Source organism: Dermacentor andersoni, chromosome 2 (genome assembly GCF_023375885.2).
Source record: "Dermacentor andersoni chromosome 2, qqDerAnde1_hic_scaffold, whole genome shotgun sequence".
Classification (NCBI taxonomy): domain Eukaryota; kingdom Metazoa; phylum Arthropoda; class Arachnida; order Ixodida; family Ixodidae; genus Dermacentor; species Dermacentor andersoni.
The window spans coordinates 158,705,359-158,730,570 of NC_092815.1; the positions used below are offsets into that span (position 1 = coordinate 158,705,359).

The window sequence follows — 25,212 nt, forward strand, 5'->3', positions numbered from 1 at the left end:
ATGAAAATGGAGCCGATTAACTATGAAAGTTGTGAATGCAACTCTTCAGAAGTTAGAAAAATGAACCAAATGGAATAGTTTAAAAGTAAGTGGTTTAGAGACAAAAGGCCGTTTTATTCCATGCCAGAAAAGCAAGCATAGGTTGAAATGCTTTCCACATACATACCTTCAAGGTGCATGTACAGGGTCTGTCCTGAGAGTAGTGTCACTAAGGCGATTAAAAATAATTTATTGAATTTGTTGTTACAAAAAGTTTAAAAATCTTCAAAATACTCTCCTTTTGCGTCAATACATCGGCTCCAGCGAGACTTGCAGCTCTCGAATGCGTTGCGGTAGTCCTCCTTCAGAATGGCCTTTAATGCTGTGGTGCTAGCTGCTTTGATCACGTCCGCTGTCCCAAAATGATTGCCTTTCAGGGGTGTTTTGAGCCATGGAAACAGAAAAAGGTCGGGGGGGGAGCCAAGCCCGGGCTGTACGGGGGCTGGGGGATCGTTGGCACCCCTGCTTTAACCAGGTAGTCGGTGACGATGAAGGCACTGTGGGCCAGCACATTATCGTGGTGCAACTTTCAGTTGTGTGCAATGTCCGGCCGGATGTTTTGAACCCTGCGTTTCAGTCTTTCGAGGACATCCACATAAAATTTGGAGTTCACAGTGGTTCCAGGTTCTTCAAACTCATGATGAACCAGTCCGTGGATGTAAAAAAACAACGATGAGCATGATCTTGATCTTTGATTTGCTCATCCTGGCTTTCTTCTGGGGAGGGGACGAGTGTATGTGCCACTCAGATGATTGCCTTTTGGTCTCCAGGTCATATTCAAATACCCAAGTCTCGTCTTCTGTAATGACGTCCAAAAATTTTCGCTCACGTTTGCACATGTTGAGATTTTCTTGGCACGTTTCAACTCGGCGTGACTTTTCGTTTTCAATTAGCACTTTTGGAACCATTTTTGTGCACGCCTTCTGCCTGCCAATATCGTTTGTAACAATTTCATGAACTTGAGTTTTCGGAACGTTTGACATGTCGGCCATTAAACGAACACTTAATCATTGGTCTGAGTTCAACAATTCCCTCGCTCGTGTCACATTGTCAGTCGTAGTGGTCGTGGATGGCCATCCAGCGCAGTCCTTGTCGTCGCCCCCTTCCCGGCCTTCCAAAAGGCCTTGTGCCACCGAAACACTTGCCGATCTGACAGGGCATGTTCTTTATAAGCAGTCTTGAGCATAGTAACAGTTTCCGCAGTGGTATTGCCAAGTTTCACACAAAACTTGATCGCAAATCTTTGTTCTAATGAGCGCTGCATTTTCACTTGCACAAGAATAAAAAACAGCTCTCACGGACAGGCCCGTCCAACACTCTCCGATGTTCGGAGCACAGTGAGTGACGGACCGCTGTGTGATGTGTGGTGCGCGACATGGTGCTTAGATGGATTCTGTCACTACTAGTTTCAACCAGTTAGACCGCTCTGACATACAGTCACATCACAATAAATTTACTGACATTACTTTCAGGACAGACCCTGTATGTGGTGATAGACAAGTTTTTAGATATAAATGTTGGGAACCTGGATGGAGGTGAGGGACATGTACAGTAAAAACAAGATGTATAAGGTCAAAAATTAATTCTTTTAGTCAGAAATTGGTCAGTGGTGTCTGGCTTCTCTTGTTCCCTGGCCCTGGATGGTGAATACAAAGTATATATATATATATATATATATATATATATATATATATATATATATATAATTGTGTACGATCAAGCATAGAATCATTGCCTTCTACCTGTGCTAACGTATGGGGCAGAAACTTGGAGGTTTCTTGGAGACAAAACAGGGCATTGTGTTGTCATGTTGGAAAGCACTTTTTCGGAGGAGGGTGTGTCAGCCACTGACATAAATTTTAATGAAATTTATACCAATATAGCTGACAAAATGTTGAGCTGTCACAAAGTTGAATCAGTTTAGTTTGACAACAGTCTCAAATGATCTTAAGGTAGAAAAAGGTTTTCTTTTATGCGCCTTCTTCAGTGCAAAACACACAAGCTTAGGGAATCCGTTTCAGAACCATTTTGTCGGAATATAAATCACGGCTTCATGTTTCAGAATTTCTGCAGACACACCTTGACAGGCTGGGAATCAACGACCAATTTCTTGCTGCCAGCTCTCAGACTGTTGTACACTTCCTGCAGGAGCATAATCTGGGAAAATGGACAGGCTTTAGTATAGGTGCAGAAGATCTATACAATTCTTTGCCGCAGGTGCATCTCTTGCAGTTTGTTAAGGATTGCATACACAATCAAACAGGTTAGCTGGAATTTGCTGAAAGGTGTAAAATTCTTGTTGCAAACTTTCTGGAGCTTCTTGATTTCTATTTAAGGTCAATTTTGGTCTGGTGGGAAGGTAAAATATGTGTCCAGAATGCTGGCATCTGCATAGGTTCCGGTGTTGCACCAGTGCTCAGTAATATTTTAAGTTATGTTGACCAGAAAATAATCAAAACCTGAGTGGGCTTACTCTTAAAATTTTCCAATACGTGGATGATTATTTGTTTTTCATGAGCAAATGATAACTTTCGCAGAGCTGTCATCGAAGTACTGAAGCTATTTAGAGAACAATAGCAAAGTTTCAACTTCACTTTAGAAGTTCCAGAAAAAAAATGTGCTGCAACTTCTTATATCAGGCTTACTTTTATGTGGGATCACGTATGCTGGGGATATCAGTCGAGAACTTCTAAGCCCCTTCTTGATTATAGGTCTAGCCATTCAAAACTTATGAAGTACAGTATTGCCACTCACACAATTAGAGATGCCCCAACCAAGAGCTATCCTCACCTTATCCTTGAAAGTGTAAGGAATTTGGTGACAAGGCTTAATGAGGCAGGTTATTCAGTTTCAGTGGTTTTTTTATCTTGAAACACGTTAATTAAGGAATTTAAGGTGAAACCAGTGTGGAAGAAGCTTAAGGAGCAAGAGTGGATCAAAGTTGCCATTATCCCCTCTATTAATTGTCGCACAGGCAGAAAAAGGTGGCTTCCAAGTTCCAGGAGAGGATTTGGTTTTCATTTAAAGATAAGCTGAAGGGAATATGTGAAGCAATAAACAAGCACATTCTTCACAACGGGTGTCTGAGCAGGGAGGACTGCAAAGTGAAATATAGCATACAGTTTGTCTCTTGCACACGAAATGTTGTTTATTCGATTCCTTTTTCTTGAAGCCTACAAAATATATATCAGTCAGACTGGAAGGTGCTTAAACATTCAACTAAGGAAGTACCATAGTTTTTTTAAGGGTTTTTGCGCATCCACACCTTTCTGTGCATTGTTGCAGCATTGGGCATCATGCAGTTTTTGAAAGTACTATTCTGCTGTTCACACACTGTGAAAAGCTCTCACATGATATAATGGAGGCTTATCACATTAGAAAGAAAGGCTCACTATGTGTTATTTAACAGGGATAAGCGGGCTAGTTGGTGGTCGTTAATGGAATGCATCATGTAACCGCACTGAAAAACAAGGGACAAGGAAGGAACACACAAGACAGGCGCGGACTATGTGTTAGCCAGCCATCCATCTCGCTGCAAGATAGCAAGGTTGCCGTGTTAGATCTTAAGTAAAGCCACTGAGTTGCATTGTGCCTTAGTAATTGTTTTTTTACGTTGATTAATCAGCCGTGACATGTGTGTTGCCGTCAAAACATGTGCATTTGGTGATGTGAAGGTTGTTTTGGTATGTTTCTGCATATGCTAGGGGGCCGGGTGTTGGTCACGTGATGTGTGTTATATATTGGTTGTTTTCTTTCAATAAACTTCATTTGATAGTGCTGTATCCTATCCCGTTCTATTACTTTTGTCGGCATCTGTCATGCAGTAGCTGCCATGAAGCTTCAACAACTTGCCCAATTTTCTATTGTATTTTCTATCGTATGGACCATTAGAGTTACGGAATGGATGCCATGGTGTGTGCGTGTGCGTGTGTGTGTGTGTGCGTGTGTGTGTGTGTGTGTGTGTGTGTGTGTAAAGGTAAAATGGTGGTAAGGTAGGGTGGTAAAAGTAAAATGAAGAGATTTTCACATCATGACTAGTCCTTTTAACACATTTACCTACAAAATTAAACACCCTGCTCTTATTAAGCACCTTGTACATAGGTATTCATATTACTAATAATCTTTCAATGCAAATGCATATCAACTTTTTGAGTAATGCTAATAACTGAACACATGGCTTTTTGTGCTGCAAGTTTTCTTGGACTCCTGCTTCCCTTAAACTTATACTGTATAATATGCTTGTAAGATCAAAACTGGAGTATGCTTCATCAATCCGGGATATACCTACAAAAGATACAACTCTCATATTTAGTTGAAGCCATACAAAACCAACCTGTACATTTTATTGTAGCTGCTTATTTCCATACCGCAAGCATATTAACAATTAAAGGTTGCCTTGATTGGCTAGGCAACAAGAAAACTTACCTGTTTATTTCACAAATTCTAAATTGAAACATGTTTTTATTATCTCCTTGTAGCTCATTGATATATACGTGTGTGCGTGTGTGTGTTCTGTGGCTGCCTTTTACAGGAATATTAAAGATTGGTTTGGCAAGTTGGCACCTGTACCTTGAGGTTGTAGTTCATTCTCAATGAGATACAAGGAGGTAATAACATATGTTTCAATTGAGAATTTGTGAAATAAATGGGTAAGTTTTTTTGTTGACAAGCCTGGCCAATCAAGGCAAGTTTTAATTGTTGATATGCTTGTGGTATGGAAATAAGCAGCTACAATGAAATTTACAGGTTGGTTTTGTATGGCTTCAACTAAATAAGAGAGTTGTGTTTTTTGTCGGTGTATCCCGGATTGATGAAGCATACTCCAGTTTTGATCTTACAAGCATATTATACAGTAACCCGCCGTGGTTGCTCAGTGGCTATGGTGTTGGGCTGCTGAGCACGAGGTCGCGGGATCAAATCCCGGCCACGGCGGCCGCATTTCGATGGGGGCGAAATGCGAAAACACCCGTGTACTTAGATTTAGGTGCACGTTAAAGAACCCCAGGTGCTCGAAATTTCCGGAGTCCTCCACTACGGCGTGCCACATAATCAGAAAGTGGTTTTGGCACGTAAAACTTCATAATTTAATTTTTTTAATATTATACAGTATAAGTTTAAGGGAAGCAGGAGTCCAAGAAAACTTGCAGCACAAAAAGCCATGTGTTCAGTTATTAGCATTAGTCAAAAAGTTGATATGCATTTACACTGAAAGATCACTAGCAAAAAATCTGATAGGGCAACCTAATAAAAATTATATCAGTTTTTTTTCTATTGCATTATGAAACGATACAACTGATACACTGATAAAATTACTTTTAGTTCTATTCTGGACGTATTTGTGCTATTCTGCTTGTACCAGTCTACTAGTGTATTTTTTTTATTAGTGTAATAATGTATTCATATTAGTTTGCCAGATCTATAGTCTATCAGTATCTATATGTGTTGTATAGGTGTAATGTGCTTCAAGGAGAAGCAAGCTTCCTCATTTGCCCAAAAAATGAGTCAGAAATAATGCATTTATATTATCACAAAAGACAATACATACAAATCAAATATGAAGCCCAGGATTCAGAAAGGAAAGATTGTTGGAACAACTATACACCATACAACAGCTTAAAAAGAATAAAAATGTGATCACATTTAAAAGAGAAAAGATGTTTACATTGGTTCACAACAAAGTTTAGCCTCTTTAAACAGGAGGTTATTGGCAGTCAAGCCACCGAATTGGTTCACACGTACACCACGAAGATTATCAGACTTCACAATCTGGAAAGCTAGTGAATGGAAGTGGTGGGTTCTTCATTATTCATTACCATGCCTTCATGGCTTTTTGCCGGATAAGTACGTCAGACATTCCAGTTTGCTTGTGGAGGGTGTCTATATACTTCTACTGGACACCGTCACTTCAGATGACCATAATGAGATCATCTGATCTTCTCTCGGAGTTTGTTGTGAGAGCACAGTCTTTGTATGGATTGGGTGCAATGACATATAATGTACACCAAATCCTGCATCTTCTTAAAAGTGCGGCTAAACTATAGACCTCATTGGTCGCATTCTTCATTTGTATTTGAAGGCGGAAATGAACTTCTTGTGAAATTGGTACGCGGAGCTAATGATGTTCCTTTACAAATATTGGAATGTTATGTACTTGCTCAAAAGTTACAGGCAGCTAAAGCTAGTTTAAATCTTTCACCAGAAGCAGTGAGTTTTTTTTGGTGTACAGGAGAGGAGAGCTGGTCAGCAGACAGTTTTGTTAGGCACTGGAAAGCTGTTCTTGAACATGGATGAAAGTGAAAAACAGGCTGTAGTCCACAACCGTGGCGGTGACTCAACAAGTGTCACTGAATATTACCGAATGGTCATCAACCAACAAACATTCCACTCTCTCCAGTACACTTGAACTATAAAGACTAAAAACAGTGCATTTGTCAGCTTCTCAGGTGCGTTTTCTCTCATTTGTAGAATTCTTACTGGAGCGAATTCTTGTATAATTCTTAAATGCAAGAAACTATTTCCTGTTGAAATTCTCCATGCAAAGCACCTTTCAGTCTGCGTCAGAAGAGAGGAGTTACCAGTTTACGTAACACCCAGCGAAGTTATGCGCCTTTATATGTTTTTAGAAATAGACAACAATATTTTTAAATGAAAAATATTCCCGTGCTCAAGCCATGGCAACGATGAACAGTATGTCTTCAGCCATGGTACATGAATGTCTGGTAATAACAGGTTATAGCTTTAAAAAAACAACAGTTGGTAACACTGCACCACGCTTTATGGCGTTCTGTAATAATCAGCTTTTTGATGTTTGAATATATTACACAAGCCAGAGCCATCAAAATTCTAGAGTGTTTATTTTTTCTTGCGATAGCTTCTTGTTTTCCTAATGAACCAGCTAGCCCAATTTGCCACTGTTCATTATTGTACTCTTGTTGATTAAGTGCTTGGGGAATTGCATGGTCTGCATGTTGCCAGTAGTGATGCAGCTGCTGATGAACAGTTGCAGTAGCCAAAACATGACAATATTTTACAGGACTTATGCACAGTTTCGGGTCGGTGTCCTTACATGTAGCGAAGGGCCCTCCTTAATCACGTGACTGCCTTGAGTGGGTGATCACAGTGAACAAACAGTGCTTCACTAGCAGATGGTGAAGAGGTAAAGCTTCTCAGTCTGTATGCAGAGGCATAGAAAGCAGCTGAATGTTAAGTGAGCAGTTATGCTACTTGATACAACAGCAACATTTTCACACCATGCATCTGTCTTCCTCACTTTATTTTCTCCTTTGACTCAATGTAGCTGGTGCAAGTTAATCCGTTAACTGTGGCGGCATGACTAAGACACTATCTTTTTTCTGAATGAAGCAAGCAAACTCTGAAATTTTATTTTAACAGTGTATTGCGGTTTGAATCAAAGACTCCAAACACTATATATGAAGCCTGTTCTGATAGTCTTCTTTGCTGTCGCGTGCGGAAAGCTACACAGGTTAAACTACTTTTACACATTTCGACGTGCGGTGGTTGAACTAGCACCCAGTGAAGAATTGTGTCTTGTGATTTTGCAATATGTGCACTGATGTTTAGCTGTTTTTGTTCATGAATATGTGGTTTTAAAAATGGTAAATCCATGTTCTTACTTGAATAAATTCTCAGATCTGTACTCACTTTTGCTTAAATAATATTGCTGTATTGTCATGTTCTGATATATTGCTGTAGATCTTGTACCAATAGCGATGCTTGTCCTGTTTCCTTGCTTCCTGTCAGTGTGCCATGCCAGTTTGTTCTTTTTGCACAAGCTCACTTGTGTTCTGTCACATATCACAACACTTTTGGGATGAATGCAAAAGTGCATAGTTTAAAGAAAATAGCTTCATATGAAGTTGTAATATGATAAAAGCATGTGCCAATTAGACCTGGCGTTCTATCCAGCATCTGTGAGCACAAATGGGCATGGTGAAGTTGGTACTTCAGTCTGTGTTCTTCCTCTTATGTGCTTGTTTAAATGTGGCTAAAGTTGCTTGCTTATTCTTTAGATAATGGAGTGTAAAATAAACCCTAGTCATGTTTGTAGTCATGTTGCTTGTGTCTTGTCCTTGTTCCTTTGTGGATGGATGCATTAGCGTTGTCATAATTTTCAAATCAAGTATGCACCAACTAGCCCAGAAAGTAGCTTTAATGAAATCACGTTGGTAGTGTCTAATTTATGGCATTCACAAACTCAGCCTGACATGTTAGAGCTACAGTTAGTATCCACAGTCTAGAAAGTGCTTTGTTTTGCTTTTGTAAATAAACTTTATTACAACAGTAGGAAGATACCTATGAAGAAAGCAGTCAGACAAGTAGACACAATCTCTGCAATGCTATTCACTGCGTGCTTGGAAGAAGTATTCAAGCTATTAAACTGGGAAGGTTTAGGAGTAGGGATCGACGGCGAACACCTTAGCAACATTCGGTTTGCCGATGACATTGTTCTATTCAGCAACACTGTGGACGAGTTACAACAAATGATTGAGGACCTTAACAGGGAGAGTGTAAGAGTGGGGCTGAAGATTAATATGCAGAAGACAAAGATAAGGATAAATAACCAGGCAAAGGAACAAGAGTTCCAGATCGCTAGTCAGCCTCTAGAGTCTGTGAAGGTGTACGTCTACCCAGGTCAACTAATCACAGGAAACCCTGACCATGAGAAGGAAATTCACAGAAGAATAAAAATGGGCTGGATCGCATACGGCAGACATTGTGAGCTCCTGACTGGGAGCTTACCATTATCATTGAAAAGGAAAGTATACAATCAGTGCATTTTACGGGTGCTGACATATGGCGCAGAGATTTGGAGACTGACAAAGAAGCTTGAGAACAAGTTAAGGACCATGCAAAGAGTGATGGAACGAAGAATGCTAAGTATAACTTTAAGAGACAGGAAGAGAGCAGTTTGGACAACAGAGCAAACGGGTATAGATGATATTCTAATAGACATTAAGAGAAAAAAATGGCGCTGGGCAGGTCATGTAATGCGCAGATTAGATAACAGTTGGACCATTAAGGTGACAGAATGGGTACCAAGAGAAGGGAAGTGCAGTAGAGGATGGCAGAAGTCTAGATGGTGCGCCAAAAATAGGAAATTTGCGGGTGCTAGTTGGAATCGGTTGGCGCAGGACAGAGGTAATTAGAGATCGAAGGGAGAGGCGTTCGTCCTGCAGTGGACATAAATATGATGATGATGATGATGACAATAATCCTGTTTTGGATATGCATTAAATGTTGCACATCCGTCTCGCAAAATTTGTAAATGTAATTTTGTATTAAAAGAACTGGAGCACACCTGCTACAAAGATGGACTGATACTTTTCTCATGCAACTTCCCCAATGTAGTTTCACAGGCTAAGTAACGCTGCTGTGCTTTGAAAACGTGTGCTTTAATTTATGTTGAAACATGTTTACGATAATATATGTGCATACAAGCTCTAAAAAGTTTTGATAATTGCACAGTTTACACGCTTCATTTTTATTTGATACTCTAATATCCCAACTGTGTTTGTTAATCTGTTCACGTGGCAGGCAATGCATTCAGGGTTGTATATTCAGTTCATTTTAAAAACGTCTCTTCAGGCGTGTGGGCACCGGCATGTGTGCTATTTCTAACATGCTTTATCAGTGCCTCAATCAGATTCCTGTATGTCATATGATGATCTCTATCTGGGTTTAAAAGACTGATACATCATGCTATTTGGTCTTGTAGGCAGCACAGTGAGATCTATCTGCTGCCTGCCAGTCTGGTAAAGAGTTCTATGGGTCAGGTAGGAATATATATCACTCTTAGAAGGACCCATACAACCTATACATATTCCTAAGAGACTTGTAGAAAGTTCTATCAGTTTTTTTTGCTAGGGTACTGATATTAGGTTTTAAACTAGTGATGGCACTCCGAAGAGACATTAGTGGAGACATTGCCCCACTGGGCACGTGCAGCAGCTAAGCCCAGTGGGAGGGGGGGATATGGACTGGGCGCCGGCTTGCGAGAGCAAGGATGACGTGGCATTGCGGCGGCGCCCTCTCCCCTCACGCAACACCTGGCGCACTAGAGTGATGGCAGATGTACCCTTTCACCCGCTCTGCTCTGTAGAGGCACGCTCGCAATGTGGTCACAACCAATGGGATTTGAGGTTCCATTTCGCTGAGACGACAGACGCTGGCTTTTTTACTCAGTGGGCCATTTGTTTAGTCTGTTTGAACAGAAACGGACCTGCCAGAGTTTGGTTGTTTCACGACAAAATACACAGTCATCAACAGAAAGTTTAGTTTTCTACGTTAAGTTCTTTGCGAGATCTAAGATGAGAAAAATCAAGGGCCTAAACACTCAGCATTGTGGCATGCCAGAAGTGACAAAAGACAGATTTGTGAATTGGAGCTGTTAACATACAAATTGTGTTTAGTCATGAAGAAAGCATTCAGTGAATTTTAGTAATTGCATATGGATCAATATTAAGTTACCTTATTCAGGAGAAGGAGGCAGTGGCACAAAGTAGCAGAATTTAAAACGCTAGAAGCATCCATTCAACGCAAGAACTAAGTTCAATGGAGGAGATCAAGTTAGTGAACATGACAATATAGTTAAGTTTTTCATGCGAGACAAGGTCTTATGGCAACCATGTTGACATTTGTTGTAGAAGTTTTGTGACACAATTTAGGATTATTATGGAGATTGAAATAAATGATGTTAGGGAGGCTTGGCAATTGTTCCGCCCAAGTGTCTCTCATAATATTACTGCGGCAGATCACCACGTGCATTCTGTTCTAGAAGCTGAAAAGGTAATGCTAATCTGTGTAATGCATCTGTCGAATGCCGACAACAGTATGATGCTGATGCAGTGACAACGATGGCATGATCGACGATGGGATGACAATTCTAGAGTCATCACGATTGAGGCATAACGACTTTGGGATGATGAGTGCATGCATGGCAATGACTGCGTATCTACAACACAGCGTGAAGGCGGCAGCATCCAACGGCGTGATATTACAACTAATTTGAAATGACAATGCAATGATGACGACAGATTGAAGACTGTGAATGGTGAACAATGATGCGTCCACTTGGCAACTAAAGAAAAACATATGAGGACAGCTAAGCATGTCTTATCTCAGTTGTGATTGCGAAAGCATTAATGCCCAATTGAACGCCACTGAGCAGTCCTTCGAGTTTTACGCTGCAAGTGATGCACCCTAGAGCTACATTGGGCCCGAGATAGCAAGCAGCAGCAGCCTGCGGTGCCAACACCGCATGCCACCGACGTGCTGCACGACCAAAGACCAGGAAACAGCAGTGGCCACCAAGGCCGGCAGGTACGCGCAGCAGCTAAGCCCAGTGGAGGGGGGAGATACGGACCGGGCGGTGGCTTGCGAGAGCAAGGATGACGTGGCATCGCGGCGATGCCCTCTCCCCTCACGCAACACCTGGTGCACTATAGCGACAGCAGGTGTACCCTTTCACCCGCTCGTTTCGTCGAGGCGCACTCGTGACGTGGTAGCAGCCAATGGGATTTGAGGCGCTGTTTCGCTGAGACGACAGACGCCGGCTTTTTTGCTCAATGGGCCATTTGACGCTTTCGCATAAATAATCGCTACAGAATAATGACGACGTGGTTATGTTGAGCTCGCGTTCACGCTTCATTTGCACGGACCGCCCTACCTGTGTACTTTTGGTACTGGGGCCAATTCGGTACCATGCAATACACTCAGCCATGGAGCACCCGCAACGATGATGCGATAGGCAAAAAACGCTGTGCTTTAAACATGCACACATAGAGTGCCCCAATATTGCAACCAGCCGATCCGCGCATAGTGAAGCGTCCGCATGGCCGCGTTTGCCACGTGGCCGTGCTATGCGAGTGTGTGGCTGATATATTAATTGAGTAATCGAAAGTCTGGTTCCGAATGCATTTACTAACCAATTTTAGTCCACGGCACTTTTATGTGCTGCTTTGAATAACTGCGTGTGGTGCCGCGGTTCCCACAGTTGCCCAATGCATGTGGCGCATACTTTAGCAGCAGCGCTCGGCGTGTTTCGACTAAAGCAATTTCATTTCAATTCTGCTCGCCACTCATGGCGGTTGTAGCTGCTTATAGTTATACAGTACTTTGGTTATAAAGTACAGTAAGTCTAGTTAATAAATGTTATTGGGATGTGAGGTTTTATTATGTTAAATCGAGAACTTCGTCAAATTGAAACCACTTGATTAGATCACGCAACATGCCATAAAATTGATGCAAGGGCCAAAAATGTCGTTTTTGCCTACGTTCACACTTATTGTAGCAGTTGAGCATGTACTCTGCCTTAACGGAAGAAACGATTAAACATTCTTAAAAGCTATATGTCAGTGATACTAAAATCCCCAGAACTCAATTAGACCTACTATACCCACATTTTTCTTTTTAATTATGACAAATCAGGCAAGATATTAGTTGATTCTAGGTTTTCAGTGCTCATGAATGTGACAGTGAAAGTATTGAATGTCATGTAGTGTAATGCAACGAAAACAAGGACACAAGAAAAAGGAAAACACAGACATAATTAGGCGCTTGTGTCTGTGTTTCATTTCTTATTGTGTTCTTGTTTTTGTTGCGCTACACTACATGCCGTTCCATGATGATCAACGAACAAGCCCTCATTGCCACCCCCGTGTAGAGAACAGGAAATTTCTTTATACACTTAAACCTTCATAAAAAAGTAGGTAAAATCGGCAATTCGCTTCGTTATATAGAAATTTCCTTGTATTGAAATTCGATCTGTTATGCAAATGTCAGTACAGTCGCCGATCGTTTTTGTTGCACAGAAAGGGGCCATCCAATTTTCCGAATTATTGGGCAATAAAAAAAGCAAGTTTGAATAAGAAAACATTTTATTTTGACGAATATAGGAGTCAGCGACGAATGATACGGTTTCATGCCACGTTGATATCTTTACATCAGCGGTACGAATTGAGTGACGTCATGCTTTCGCGTGCACTCCGCCCCCAAAGCGTCGCCCGGTCGCACTGCGACGACGCTATCATGCAAAGCGCCGGCAGCTGGGAGCGAATGCTTTGTCTGCTTCTCGTTCCAACGGGTCATCAAAACTCGAGATTGCGCAACCTTCAATACTAAACGTGCGGGAAAACAGCTTACATGGTGCCACGCTGTCTTGACATGCCCGCTCTTTCCACACGCAGCAGATTACCTCTGGAGCAGGGTGCGCGGCTGCGTATGCACTCAGCCGCGTCTCGGCCAGTCATGGCCGAGACGCGCGCCAACTTACCCCCCCCCCCCCCCCACTCCGCCCCCTCGCGCGCGCTTGATCGCGTTACCGCGAGCTCGCTTTCCTTCGCCACTTTGCCATTGCTCGCGTGGGAAGGCCGCACGTATGAAGCCACCATCTTTCTTGTCTCACCCTCGCACACTTTCACTCGCACCTAAAGCAGTAGTGCGCGGGGCGCGATAGGATCTGATCGCACTTGGACTTAATTTATACGGAACATGATGCGGCTCCAAGCTGTTGTCCTTGTCGCGCTGCGCGCAGTTTGAGAGGTGCGTTTGCAAGGAGCCGCTTGTAATTCAGTCATTTGACTATCTGCGTCTGCGGAAGTTACCATTGATTGTCTCAATTGGCACTCCTCTGCGGCAGAAGCGAAATTTCGTTATATTGAAATTGCACACAAACACACTTCTTTATATTGAGGCTCTAAATGCATGGTGTTCTATGGAGAAGAGGTTATGGAAAGTTAAATTCTTCGTTATATCGAGAATTTCGTTATACTGAGGTTTAACTGTATAGAGATTTGAATTTATATACCTTGTTGTGCAGCTCCTTGGGTCATGGTTTCGATGACTATGACTCATATGACTCTGTATCTGTTGCGTACGAAACCTCTCTCACCCCGTTTCCCTATGGTTCTCCTTTTGGAGGAGGCCCCCTTTTGATGCTATCCTTGTTCCACTCTTGGCCCACATCATTTCATATTCGAGGCATCTAAGGCCACAGTTCCTTATGCTATGCAGCTCTGACATCATGCGTACCATACAGAATTGTACATGAGCCTGAGCCCATGCATAACCATTCTTCTGATCAAATGTTAATTTTTAGACTGACGTCCTTTCCTCTTGCATGACAGTTATCTCTGCTGTATTGTTGCTGCTCTCTCATGTACGTATACCAATGAATTATCTTAGTCAATTTCTTCTTGAACATTGAGTCCAATCTTTGCCAACTTAAGTGTGTGTTGAATGTTAATTTTTTAAGACCTGTCTTCACAATCTGCCTCCACCTCATCCATTTTAGCATCCTCAATTCAGTCACTTCTCCATCCTGACTTCTAGGTGACTTTATTAAACTTGTTTAGGTTCCATGCAGTATTGCTGGTCATGTATTGTCTTATAAGTTTATTAGACAGTGAAAATCTTCAACTTGACTGGAACCTGTGTAACATAAATATCATAATGCATCTTTTCAGTAACTATGCCAATTCTGCTGATTCTGTGGGCTGTCCAAATTTTCCATGTTGGTGTTTTCAGTTATCATTGAACCAAGGTATCCGTCTTCTCTATGGTTTACCCTCAAGGCTTCCCTTTCATCTACTCTGAGAAATTGGCATGCGGCTACCAGATGTGGGCAGCTTGCCTCACAACACATGCACATGCTCAGCTACTTTCGCCAACCTTTGTGCTAGATGTCAATCAGCATGAGCGAAGCAGTGAGAATGGGGAATTATGAAATTAAGGCAGAGGTTCGAGCATTAAGGGAAGTCATACTTATGAGGTGAGTACATGTGAAGAAAAGTATTCAGAAATGTTGGGAATTTGCAGTTTCCTGTTTATTGGTCTATTAAACTCTCCCTAGCTATTTCAGTTATTTCATCATGTGTTGCAATTTTTAGTTGCAATATGTTTTTCTTAAGCGCTGCCACACTTACTACTAGAAGTTTGAGAGCCTATATTTCTTATTCACTTGGTTCATTCATACCTACAAGCAGCAGTCTTTTCACTTTACATCAGCTATTGAATGCAATGCCCAGATATGTTCTCAGTCTACTTCAGTGGGAGTCACTAACACAGTGAATGATCATGAAGCATGTGTGTTCTTAGAAAGCGCCTTCACGTGATGCAGCTGTAAGTTAAGGTAGGGGATGCTTTGGAAAGCATGTTATGTGGCTTACATGATAATTATCTTATGCCAGAAAGCACACAAATATTCGTGTTTATTTCTGGTGTTGTTCTTCCTTAATTACCTTCTTGATTCAGCGCATATATATGAAGCAAGAGATCCTGGCTTGTTCTTTCTTTACATTAGCAAATTACATTAATCATATAATAGCACACTTTACATAATTGAGCACACTAAAAGTCACTTGGCGAGCAAAACATGTACTTGTCTTTTTGAATATCCCAGCTTAATGTTTTAGTGTGTGCAGTTTGGACGTGATTCTTCAGAAGCACTACATCTGCTTCAAGTATATGAGGTATAATTACTTTTGCTTAAAAATAATCCTAATCTTCCTTGATAGCTGTCCTTTTTTTACTAGACAATATAAGCATGGTGCTTAATTCCAAGATAAATATGCCTGCTGTAACTGTATGCATCAGTGTTTGACTATTCGTTACCTACTATTCCTATTAGAAAAATGTATTTGCCAACCTCCAATTATTTGCATTGAAGTAGTGAAGAGTTTGATGGCAGCCTGTCTAGTTTGGTCAAAAGAGGCACGGTAAGTAGTTTAAAATTAGATGCCAACCATAAAAATGAAAAATAAGAACTGGTTCAACTGGAGCTTTGTTCACAATCTTTGTGAACAAGGCTTTCAAGTGGGAGCCGAAACATCTATCTTGTATGCCAAATCTTCATTTGCTTATTATTATTATTTGAATTCATCTAGCCCTAAAGAGGTGGCAATTTATTTCGAATACTACTCTTTGCATTTTGTTTCCATTGCTGAGTTGTTGTTTTTTAAAGTAACTTCATGCACCACACAAGTACAACTCAAACATTTTCATTCTTTCAAGGACGTCACAACTAGTGGAAGGTATTCTGCACTAACATAATTATTTTGAGATTTCCAGTAAATATGTAGTCCTCATAAAAAGTATCTAAATAATTTTGGCCTAAGTGGTTATACATTAACCATGTAGGCTTCATCAACTTCTGATATCACTTGGTCTTGGCAAACTTGTGAGCTGACAAGTTTGAGCATGCAGTCACTTCCCTCCATATTTGTTTCGATGAAGGCTTGCCCTTTGGTGCTACTCTGGATCCACTCCCGTTTCCTGTGATTACCACTACGAGCTTCAAGGCACACACCCTCATGAAAACTTTTCATGCACAAACCTGGTTCTTTCACACTTTTACTAAGACAGACATTGAAAGCAAGGATGGCATAGCAGGCATGTTGGTTACAGAAGTACTTTATTAAATAGCTTTGTAAGTATTCATCTAGTGGACATGTCCATATCCTCTTCTGCTGAAGTGCAAAGTAGCTGGGGGAGCATGTCTCCTTCTCATGCATACGCCAGCCCAGCCAATCAGAACCTCAGGAGCGGATGAAATGGACATTTCCACTAGGTGGACACAGAATACATCCCCTGTTCTCTGTCTTATCTTTCCACCCTTCTCCATGTATTTTACTCAGTAAACTACTGGTTCAGCATGTTGGTCACCTTAATCAATCTTCCAGTAGCTCAGCACTTAAGAGGTATACAATACAAATAAGGCACTGTAAACCCAAGCAGTTAGGCTGGCGATTGCTGCTGTTATGCACCATACAGGCTGAAGCAATGGCTTCACCGTAGCTTTCTAAGTTAACTTTACTGAACTTTGAATTTAGAGAAAACAGAATATAAAAACACACTAGCATTTCTTTTATGTGCTTCACCACTCTGCTTTTTTGTGTTACTAAAATAAGTATATTGAACCTAAATGAAGTAAAAAGACAAGAAAATTGTGTCACTAATTTCATTTCACTGTCTTTTTAAAAGTATAGCAAGATTTTTTTAATTGCATTACGAGTTGTTACTTATGTTTCGATCTTAATGTTCATTTCTCATGCTCCAAATAGGGCTACAACTGTTCCCTCATCCACAGCTATCAAGGCCTTATGGCAACTTTGGAAGCTCTCTGAACTGAGTAAATACTATGCATTGCATAATTTCATAATACATTTCCATGGCTGCCTTTAACCTCTATAGTTCCTCATTAAAGCCAGCATCTCTCTTGTGGCCACCTTTAAAGACCTTGTAGTAATGTATGCCTAACAAGAAAGATGGGTGCTTTGTAGTGCTAGTATGCTCTAAGTAAATCGTTTTATGCAAAAATTGCTGACATATTTGTCTGACAAATACTGCATCATGTTTGCTATTTTGCCTTCTGTTTCAATTTCACTGCATCTATACATTTTACCAGTGCATGAGCAGGGTTCAAGGCTGTTCTTTAAAATGCTCATGAGCACTTATCATGATCAGTTCCCCATGTAAGTGGTTTTGCTGAAGAGAATACAGGAATATGAGCAAAATTGACATGGAACCAACATATAGATAACGTCTGCATAACTGCCTATCAGAAGTTATATTTTCTTAGAAAAAAAAACTGGAACGTGCATCGCGTAATGTAAAACTTATTGCATACACTGCCTTCATTAGGATGATACTAGAATATTCAGCGTTGTTTGGAGTCCCCATCAAGTGACGCTTAAGAGGAAGTTGGAAAGAGTCTGGCGGCGCGTTTTATTTGTTCGACATACCGAAGGAAGGAATCGGTCACGCTTATGTTACAGCGTTGCTGCTTCGATCTTCTTGAGGTACGTAGGAAAAAATATAGGCTGAAGGTGCTTTATCAAATAATGCAGGATCAACTTAAGATTGATAAGCTCAAATATCTACATGCTCCAGGCAAAAGATACCCGCGAACTAACCACGACTACGTCATAAAGCCGGACCATACCAACAATGATACATATCGATACTCATTTTTCCTGGATGCGATAGAAATGTGGAACCAATTGCCAAACGCTATTGTTAGCCTAAAAGATGTCACCGACTTTGAAAATGCTGCTGAGGCATATTTATGGGAGTTTTCGATTTAGTTTTGAAGTGCCAAGTGATATGTGCGACTTGATATTCATTGTACATATTTTGATAAATGTCAGAAGTGTGCTGAACAGCATTCAAGTGAACATCTTATTAACTGTGAATTGACAAGTGTTAAGCAACTTTACGTACATTGACATTGTCCATATTTGATTTATGTAATTGTATTGTCCTCTCTGTTATGACCCTCTATGAGAGTTGACAGTATTAATAAATAAATAAATAGACGAGGAATGTGGGTAAGAACACTTTATTTTCAGCACACATGTTTCTTTAATGAACTGCTGTCATACTGCTAAAATCTGCACATTTAATAAAAGTACACTGCTCTGCTTCATCACTCCATGCTAAGTGCAAGTATCCTGTACCAGTAAGTCAAACCAAGACGTGGGATGTTCAGTCTGTGAAAATAAAAACGAGTTTGAAACATTAACGTGCAAAAACTAAAGCACACTCAAGAAAATAAACACAGCACAAGAACATATCCATTGAATCAGAATTACCTTTGAGAGCAAACATATAGTTTCTATGGCACAGTGAAGAAACCTTATTCCTCCGGCTTTTTTTGTGCGCGAGAAAATATGAAAGTGCATGCGTTCTCCCCATATTGTGTATCTGTCACCTTTTCACACACAACAAAGATGTTGTCTCAATGTGCCCAACTGTCTTTGCATATCCATTTCTCTGCTCTCATACCATGATACCTACAGTTAAAGGCTGTAGCAATGCTTAGCTTGAATGAACCAACACAAGCTACATGCACTGTGCTGTTGAACATGGCATTGTAAGTTAGATTCATGCACAGCACATTCATGTGACATAAACATTTGATTGTGACTGTAGGCGAGATAAATAAAAAGAAGGTATGTAAATAAGAATATTCCCTAATAAGCTGTGCAGAAGTGCTCTCCCGTTTGGACAGAAGCCGAGCACAGCTGCAGTGAACAAGAAGCCAATTTATACAGCATTTAAAATCTAGGTTCTAAATGTGCTACAGATTTTTCTGAATTCATGGTCGAAAATCTAGGTGTTAAAGGTGACAAACATTTAAACAGGTCTCTATTCGGACTGGTAATGCTATGTGTCCCCTAGTTTGATAAAATATGCCATATCACTGGTCTCCCAAGCTACGGCTGCTGTCCAGTTGCAAGTGCAAATCACTCAATTATGTCTAGGGCACGTTTGAGCAAAAGGCAGCCAAGATTACTGTGCCATTGAGATCTATTTCCTGACATCTGATTTCTTCTCAGAAAGCTACCTCTAAAAAAAAACCTTCACAACAACATAACCCAAACCTTTCTTGAGTAAAGCCATCACACTGGTCCTTAAACACTAATTACACAGTGGCTCTTTGTGATGTAATGTTATGTACGTCAGCACCTAACGAAGTACAGGAAAATTTAATAATGGCAGCGTGACAGGTACATAAAAAAGTAAAGGGATAAAACATCACACAGGCTGCCATCAGTGTTCATATCTCCATTTCAATGTGGATGTTTTTAGCAGTGAATACATGTTCTCATTAAACTGAGTCATATTATTACAAAAGCGAAGGGCAAGGGTCTTTACATTCTAAACTGACAAATGTGCTTTATTACGATTCACCGCAATACAGGAGGCGTTTTGCAGTGAACCATCACATAAGGTTTTGGCTAACTACGGGGGGCGTGTCCTGCAGCGGGGCCTCTTGTGTATTGCGGTAAAGCGTGTTATTGTGACAAGAGCTAACCTGGCACGTAAGGCTTTAGCCAACAAAAGTTCTCAAGACATCATGCATCCTGCCACGAAAATCTGCTTTGATGAGAGTAGAACATTAGGTTAGTCGCTGACAGAAACCATACATTCCAGATTCACTTAAATCTTTCCCAATATCGGCATGCTTCACCGCAACACACAATTATGTTGCGGTGATAACGGTGGTCGAACAGGCTGGTGCAAATGTTTCGACAGGGGAGCGTGCCTTCATCAGGGCAACTGCTTTCCTTGGCAGTTTTCATATACGTGAGTCCCCCCAACTGCCAACAGGGGAGATTTACCTGGACCTTTGCCAAGAGACGTACCGACAAGCGTTTGGTAGTGGCTGGTAGAGATGCAGGAGTCTAAAAAGCGTTGCGAAATTCGGTTCCGTAAGGTTTGCTTCACCGCAATACAAATATGTTAAGCGGGTAGACATACAAAATATGTTGCGGTGAATCATAGCAAGGGTACCCGGCCTTTGATGCAAAGCAACTTCCCAAGAGGCACGGTAATCCCGTGGCTAGTTATGCAGTTCCCCGCATGCGAGTGAGTTCCCTGCGTTCGGCGGTTTCCCAGTGACATACAAAATTACATTGATTGACTGTGTTGTAAATGGGCGACGGCACTATATGCTGATGCAAAAGCGTCGTTTCGCTTTCGAAAACTGCGCTCGGCTAAAGAGAACAACCTTGACTCGCATATGACCAAAGCAGTTGAACAGGAAACTACGAAATTACGTGGCTATTATGGAAGAAATCAACAGCTCAGAAAAAAATGGCCGTGTAAACATTAACTGGCTTACGAGGTCGACAAACCAACGGTTCAAAGCATCACAACCACGTCCGAAATAGCGCTGAAGGCCGGCCAGTACACTTAGGCGCCTCGGCGCGCGTAATGTAACAGGAGACGGCAGGTGCACGCGTACATCATTAAGGAACACATATTATTTATGTCGGTGAAAGCGGTCACTCTTCAGTTCTGACATGCTTCAGCGCGTAACACTAGTATACTGCGGCGAAGCTGACTTCAGGACGCCGATTTCTTCAACTCATCTAGCGAGGCAGGTCCGTTTATCACGCTTAGCAACGTTTGACATTTTCTGCCTTAATTTCGTTTGTTCTTTTTAATTTTCTTATCACAGTGACCCTGTATCACGCAGTAGCAGAGCTAGTGCCGCGTCTTAACTGCGTTAGGAAAGGTAAGCGTGTATGCAGCAGGCACGGCAGCATTGGCTCTTGTTTGGAAACTTCAAGAGACGCTCTTCCGCGCAGCGATGTCATTTGTATTATTAAAAGAATGCAGGTGATGATTAAATGAGCCGCAGCAAAGCTGTAAAAAAGCAGTAGTAATGCTGTTCTAAGATCCTCTCGCTCGAGCGAGATGGTCTTAAAAGAAAGCGCGATGTAACGCGATCTGACGGAACAGCTCGTCATGCCAGTGTTTTCTTACGTCCTCGTTCTTTCGCGCATCCTCCCCTGGACCAGACTACTGAATTGTTCTGTGCACGCACTGACGATCCTGACGGAGGCAATACCACTCACATGAGCAGCTCCATATAAGATGCCACGGCCCATTCCACATGCCGGCTGCAATTTGACGCGGCCAGGAGGCAAAATATGCGCACAAGGTACCTAATGGTAACGCATCAAACTGCTCACAGCCCCTATCCTTTATTACACGCATATAGCGTGGAAAGATGAATTACTCACGCTCTAAGTGGGCACGGAATACGGACCGTTTCGCAGCGCAGCCGGCTCCGCAAGACGGCCGCCATGGAAATAATTGGATGTGACATCATGGGTTATAGCGGACGTGACGTCATGGGTGAACGTAGACATTTCGGGCACCTTTCGTCTGCTGTGCCCCGGGCACAGCAGACACGGCCATAATAATGAGCAAAACCAGAACGAGGTGAAAGCTGTAGCCAATGTTTCTGCAAGTGGGCTTTTCTTCAAGGCGACATATGCTTTCCTCGCCACAGTACATATGTAATAAGTGGATAAGGATAATAAGTGGTTTAGAACGCGAAGAGGGAACTTTCCTATATAGAATTTTGCGGCAGACGTCAGACGTCTGCTCAGTCAGACGTCACGGATTTCAAGAAATTGTCTCATATTAACGTTTTCTTGAGTGGGAAACGCTTTAGAAACCTGCTGATTGTTTAGCTCTTCTGGAATATCACGTAGTCATGTTTTACCGATAAGCGGTTAAATATACTAGGCCCCCGTCAGGGCAAACATGTATTTCTTGTATTGAAGATGCATACTTTGTGAAGCGACTGCCTTAAGATTTATTTTTAGCGTCAGTTTAAAAGTAGAATTGGAGCCGTTCACTCGCGGTGGGAATGAATTCACGGTGGACCACAGAAGAACATTTAGCTTCTCTCGGCGGCACTTCGCCGTCTTTTGTGCTGCTCTGTGCCACGATAATTTGCTACAATGTTTAAGAATACCGTAACAAATTGGTTGCTGCTTTGCAGGATAAGGACTTCCAGCCCCTGCCTCGGGCCCAGGTGAAGTTTCCACCTGCGCTGCTGGACTTTATCGAACGCCTTAGGCGAAGTCTTAAATACAGCCTGAAGAGCTTAAAAAATGGGACAACGTCGAGGAGGGACATCGAGGAGCTGATAAAGCAAGTCATCGCCGGACACCTGGTGAGCAGAGCTCTTGCCACAGTGTCGTCGCCGAAGCCCACCGCGTACTTCTCAGCGCTGCCCGCAGAACGGCTCTTGTACATGGCCACCTGCTTCAGATACTGCCAAATGACACCGAAATTGAGAAGCTTCGCCGCCTGCAACGTGGTTGTGCCGCACCTTCCCGGGTTTGCGCGGGCGTTCGGTTGCAACGTTACGTCGGGCTCCGCGTACTCCTTGGGTGACATTCCTGAAGCAGCGCCGAAGGACGAGGACGTTGCACGCGGCACTACTGAATATGTAACGGTTTAATACCCCTATCCGAAGGCCACATGGAACAGGAGTTGATCCTTTTATTTATACGTTTTGTTGTTCAATCCACCTCTCTATTTAGTTGGTTTTAGTCTTCCTGAGGTATTTATTTGTTTATTCCACAATTTTACTTGTCGATACAGCACTTTCATAAATTTCCAGCTAGCCTGCGTATGACCAAATTGGTAAAGTCTTTCCGTATATTGCTACTAAGAAAGAACGGTAATTTTAATACTTTTACTACTTATAATAATCTATCGGATGAGTGAGTACACATATCAAGACCATACAGTGCGCGATGGGGGAACATGGAAGTCGCATGAGAGAAAGTAACAAGGTTCTTAGCTGGCGTAAATATGTCTATTGTGCAAAGAAAAGGTCTCAGAAGTGTTGAGTGGACTCATACAAGTACTTATTTTCGCGACTCGTGCATAAAATAATATCGTAGCGACAATGACATTACCCCGAAGGACATTAGCCGTGGGCAACGATCACGTTTGTGTATGTGTTTCAGTGCGTACGCATTCGTGCGTGTGCTTGTGTGCATATATGTGTTCCCATGCGTGTGCGTCGATGCAGTGTTCTTGCGCGTGAGTGCACAAGATTTGGCTAAGGGTGTGCTGTACTCACGATTTGTGCTTGGCTGCACTATGTACACCTTGTGTCCATATTATACCTCCACCTATTGGCGGCAGTGGCTTGCTGCTCCAGGCACGTTGCTCGTATTCGCGGGCCTCTTTTACACTCGGAAAAACACTTGTATGTAGCACGTATTGAGAAACTGGAAGCTGTATCGCGGAGTGTTTATTTTTTATGTTGCTCTGAAACTTTCTTATTGACAATGTTCATCTAATTAGAATATTTGAGAAGATTGATAATATATTATTTGGGAAGCTTATTAAGACTAATTATGTAATTAGGCGAAATGCGATATATAATGTCGGTATCTCCAAGCGACGGCAAACATTACCTCGGTTCTGTCCAGCTTCGTGTCATTTGCGTACTTTTAAATCTTGGTGAGTGATATGCCGATGCATTCTAAGACGACGCGACCAAATGCCTGTTGCTTACTATTTATTTATTCACTTATTTATTTATTTATTTGTGATACCAAGGTACAATTTGTACATTGCAGAGGGGAGGGGCGAGAATACATTCCAAGAGTTAAAATAAAATACTGGATTAGTTCAAGGAATTTCCAAGGAACAAAAGCAATATGAAAAAAGTAGTAATGCATTCATAACAAATAACAAATAACTTACATAACATGAAAAATACAGAAAGAATACACTTTAGCAAGCAGACAATGTTCACGAATAAGTACATAATTATGCCATTTGCCACCATAGATTATTTTATGTTGATTAGTGCATTCTTAAAACGAGTGGGGTCACTGATGCTTACTATTGATGTAGGTAGATCATTCCAGTCGGCTGAAGTGGTAGGAAGGAATGATTGTGAGCACGCGACGGTGTTATGACGGGGTCCGTTAACTTTACGTAAGTGGTCACGACGAGCCGAATAGTAAGGCGCAGGTTGGATCCAAAGAGGGCGAAGAGATGCGTTGTGGTAGTAGATTTTATGAAAAAGGGAAATGCGTGATTCTTTTCTGCGAAGAGATAATGGAATTTGAAGGGTACTCTTCATTAATGTAACGCTAGCAGTGCGATGGTAGTTAGCTAAGATGAAACGAACAGAGCGATTTTGCACTGATTCAATTTCGTTAATTATTGTGTTCTGATGAGGATCCCAAACGGATGAGGCATATTCTAATTGGGGGTGGACGTATGTCGTGTACAACAGCCGTTTTAATAAAACTGGCGCAAGCGAAAAATTTCTCTTCAAATATTCTAAGGATCGGTTAGCTTTAGATATTACGTACTGTACATGCTGCTTCCAAGAAAGATCGCTAGTTATATGAATGCCAAGATAACGGTAGCATGTAACGGATTCGAGGGGGCAGTCATTAAGGGCGTAGGTAGGGCAGATTGTGTTAGAACGAGAAATTCGCATAGATTTGCATTTATTAATGTTGAGTTCCATGCACCAAGTGAGGCACCAGTTAGATATGTTATTTAAATCGGATTGAAGGGTAGCTATATCAGACGCATTAGTTACTTTTCGATATATAACACAGTCGTCAGCGAATAAACAAATTTGTGAGGAAATGTTATCAGGTAAATCGTTAATATATATTGAAAATAAAAAGACCATGAACAGACCCTTGTGGAACACCGGATTCAACTGGAGCGGCGTGGGATGAGGAGTCATTAGTTACAACAAATTGGGAACGAGACGAAAGGAACGATTGGATCCAGCTGAGTATTCCCGGGTAAATGCTGAGTACGCTAAGTTTGTGTAGTAGCAGTACATGTTTCACGTTGTCA

The 25,212-nt window shown here is 41.7% G+C and overlaps 1 protein-coding gene and 1 long non-coding RNA gene across 3 annotated transcripts in view; one reads left to right on the forward strand and one right to left on the reverse strand.

Annotated features, from left to right (window-relative positions):
* The window catches only part of LOC129387276 (uncharacterized), a 50,603-nt gene extending 27,212 nt beyond the window's left edge, over nucleotides 1-23,391 (forward strand). For both annotated transcript variants that reach the window (XM_055076103.2, XM_055076104.2), the window contains one exon: nucleotides 22,361-23,391. In XM_055076103.2, coding sequence (XP_054932078.1) covers nucleotides 22,361-22,825 — 465 coding nt within the window. In that variant the 3' untranslated portion in view covers nucleotides 22,826-23,391. The remainder of the gene's footprint in view (nucleotides 1-22,360) is intronic.
* LOC140216170 (uncharacterized) lies at nucleotides 18,379-21,386 on the reverse strand. The gene is made up of 2 exons (XR_011892858.1): nucleotides 20,181-21,386; nucleotides 18,379-18,545 (listed from the first exon to the last, which is right to left on the reverse strand). It is a non-coding gene; the product is annotated as an uncharacterized lncRNA (long non-coding RNA).
* Nucleotides 23,392-25,212: the final 1,821 nt, after the last annotated feature.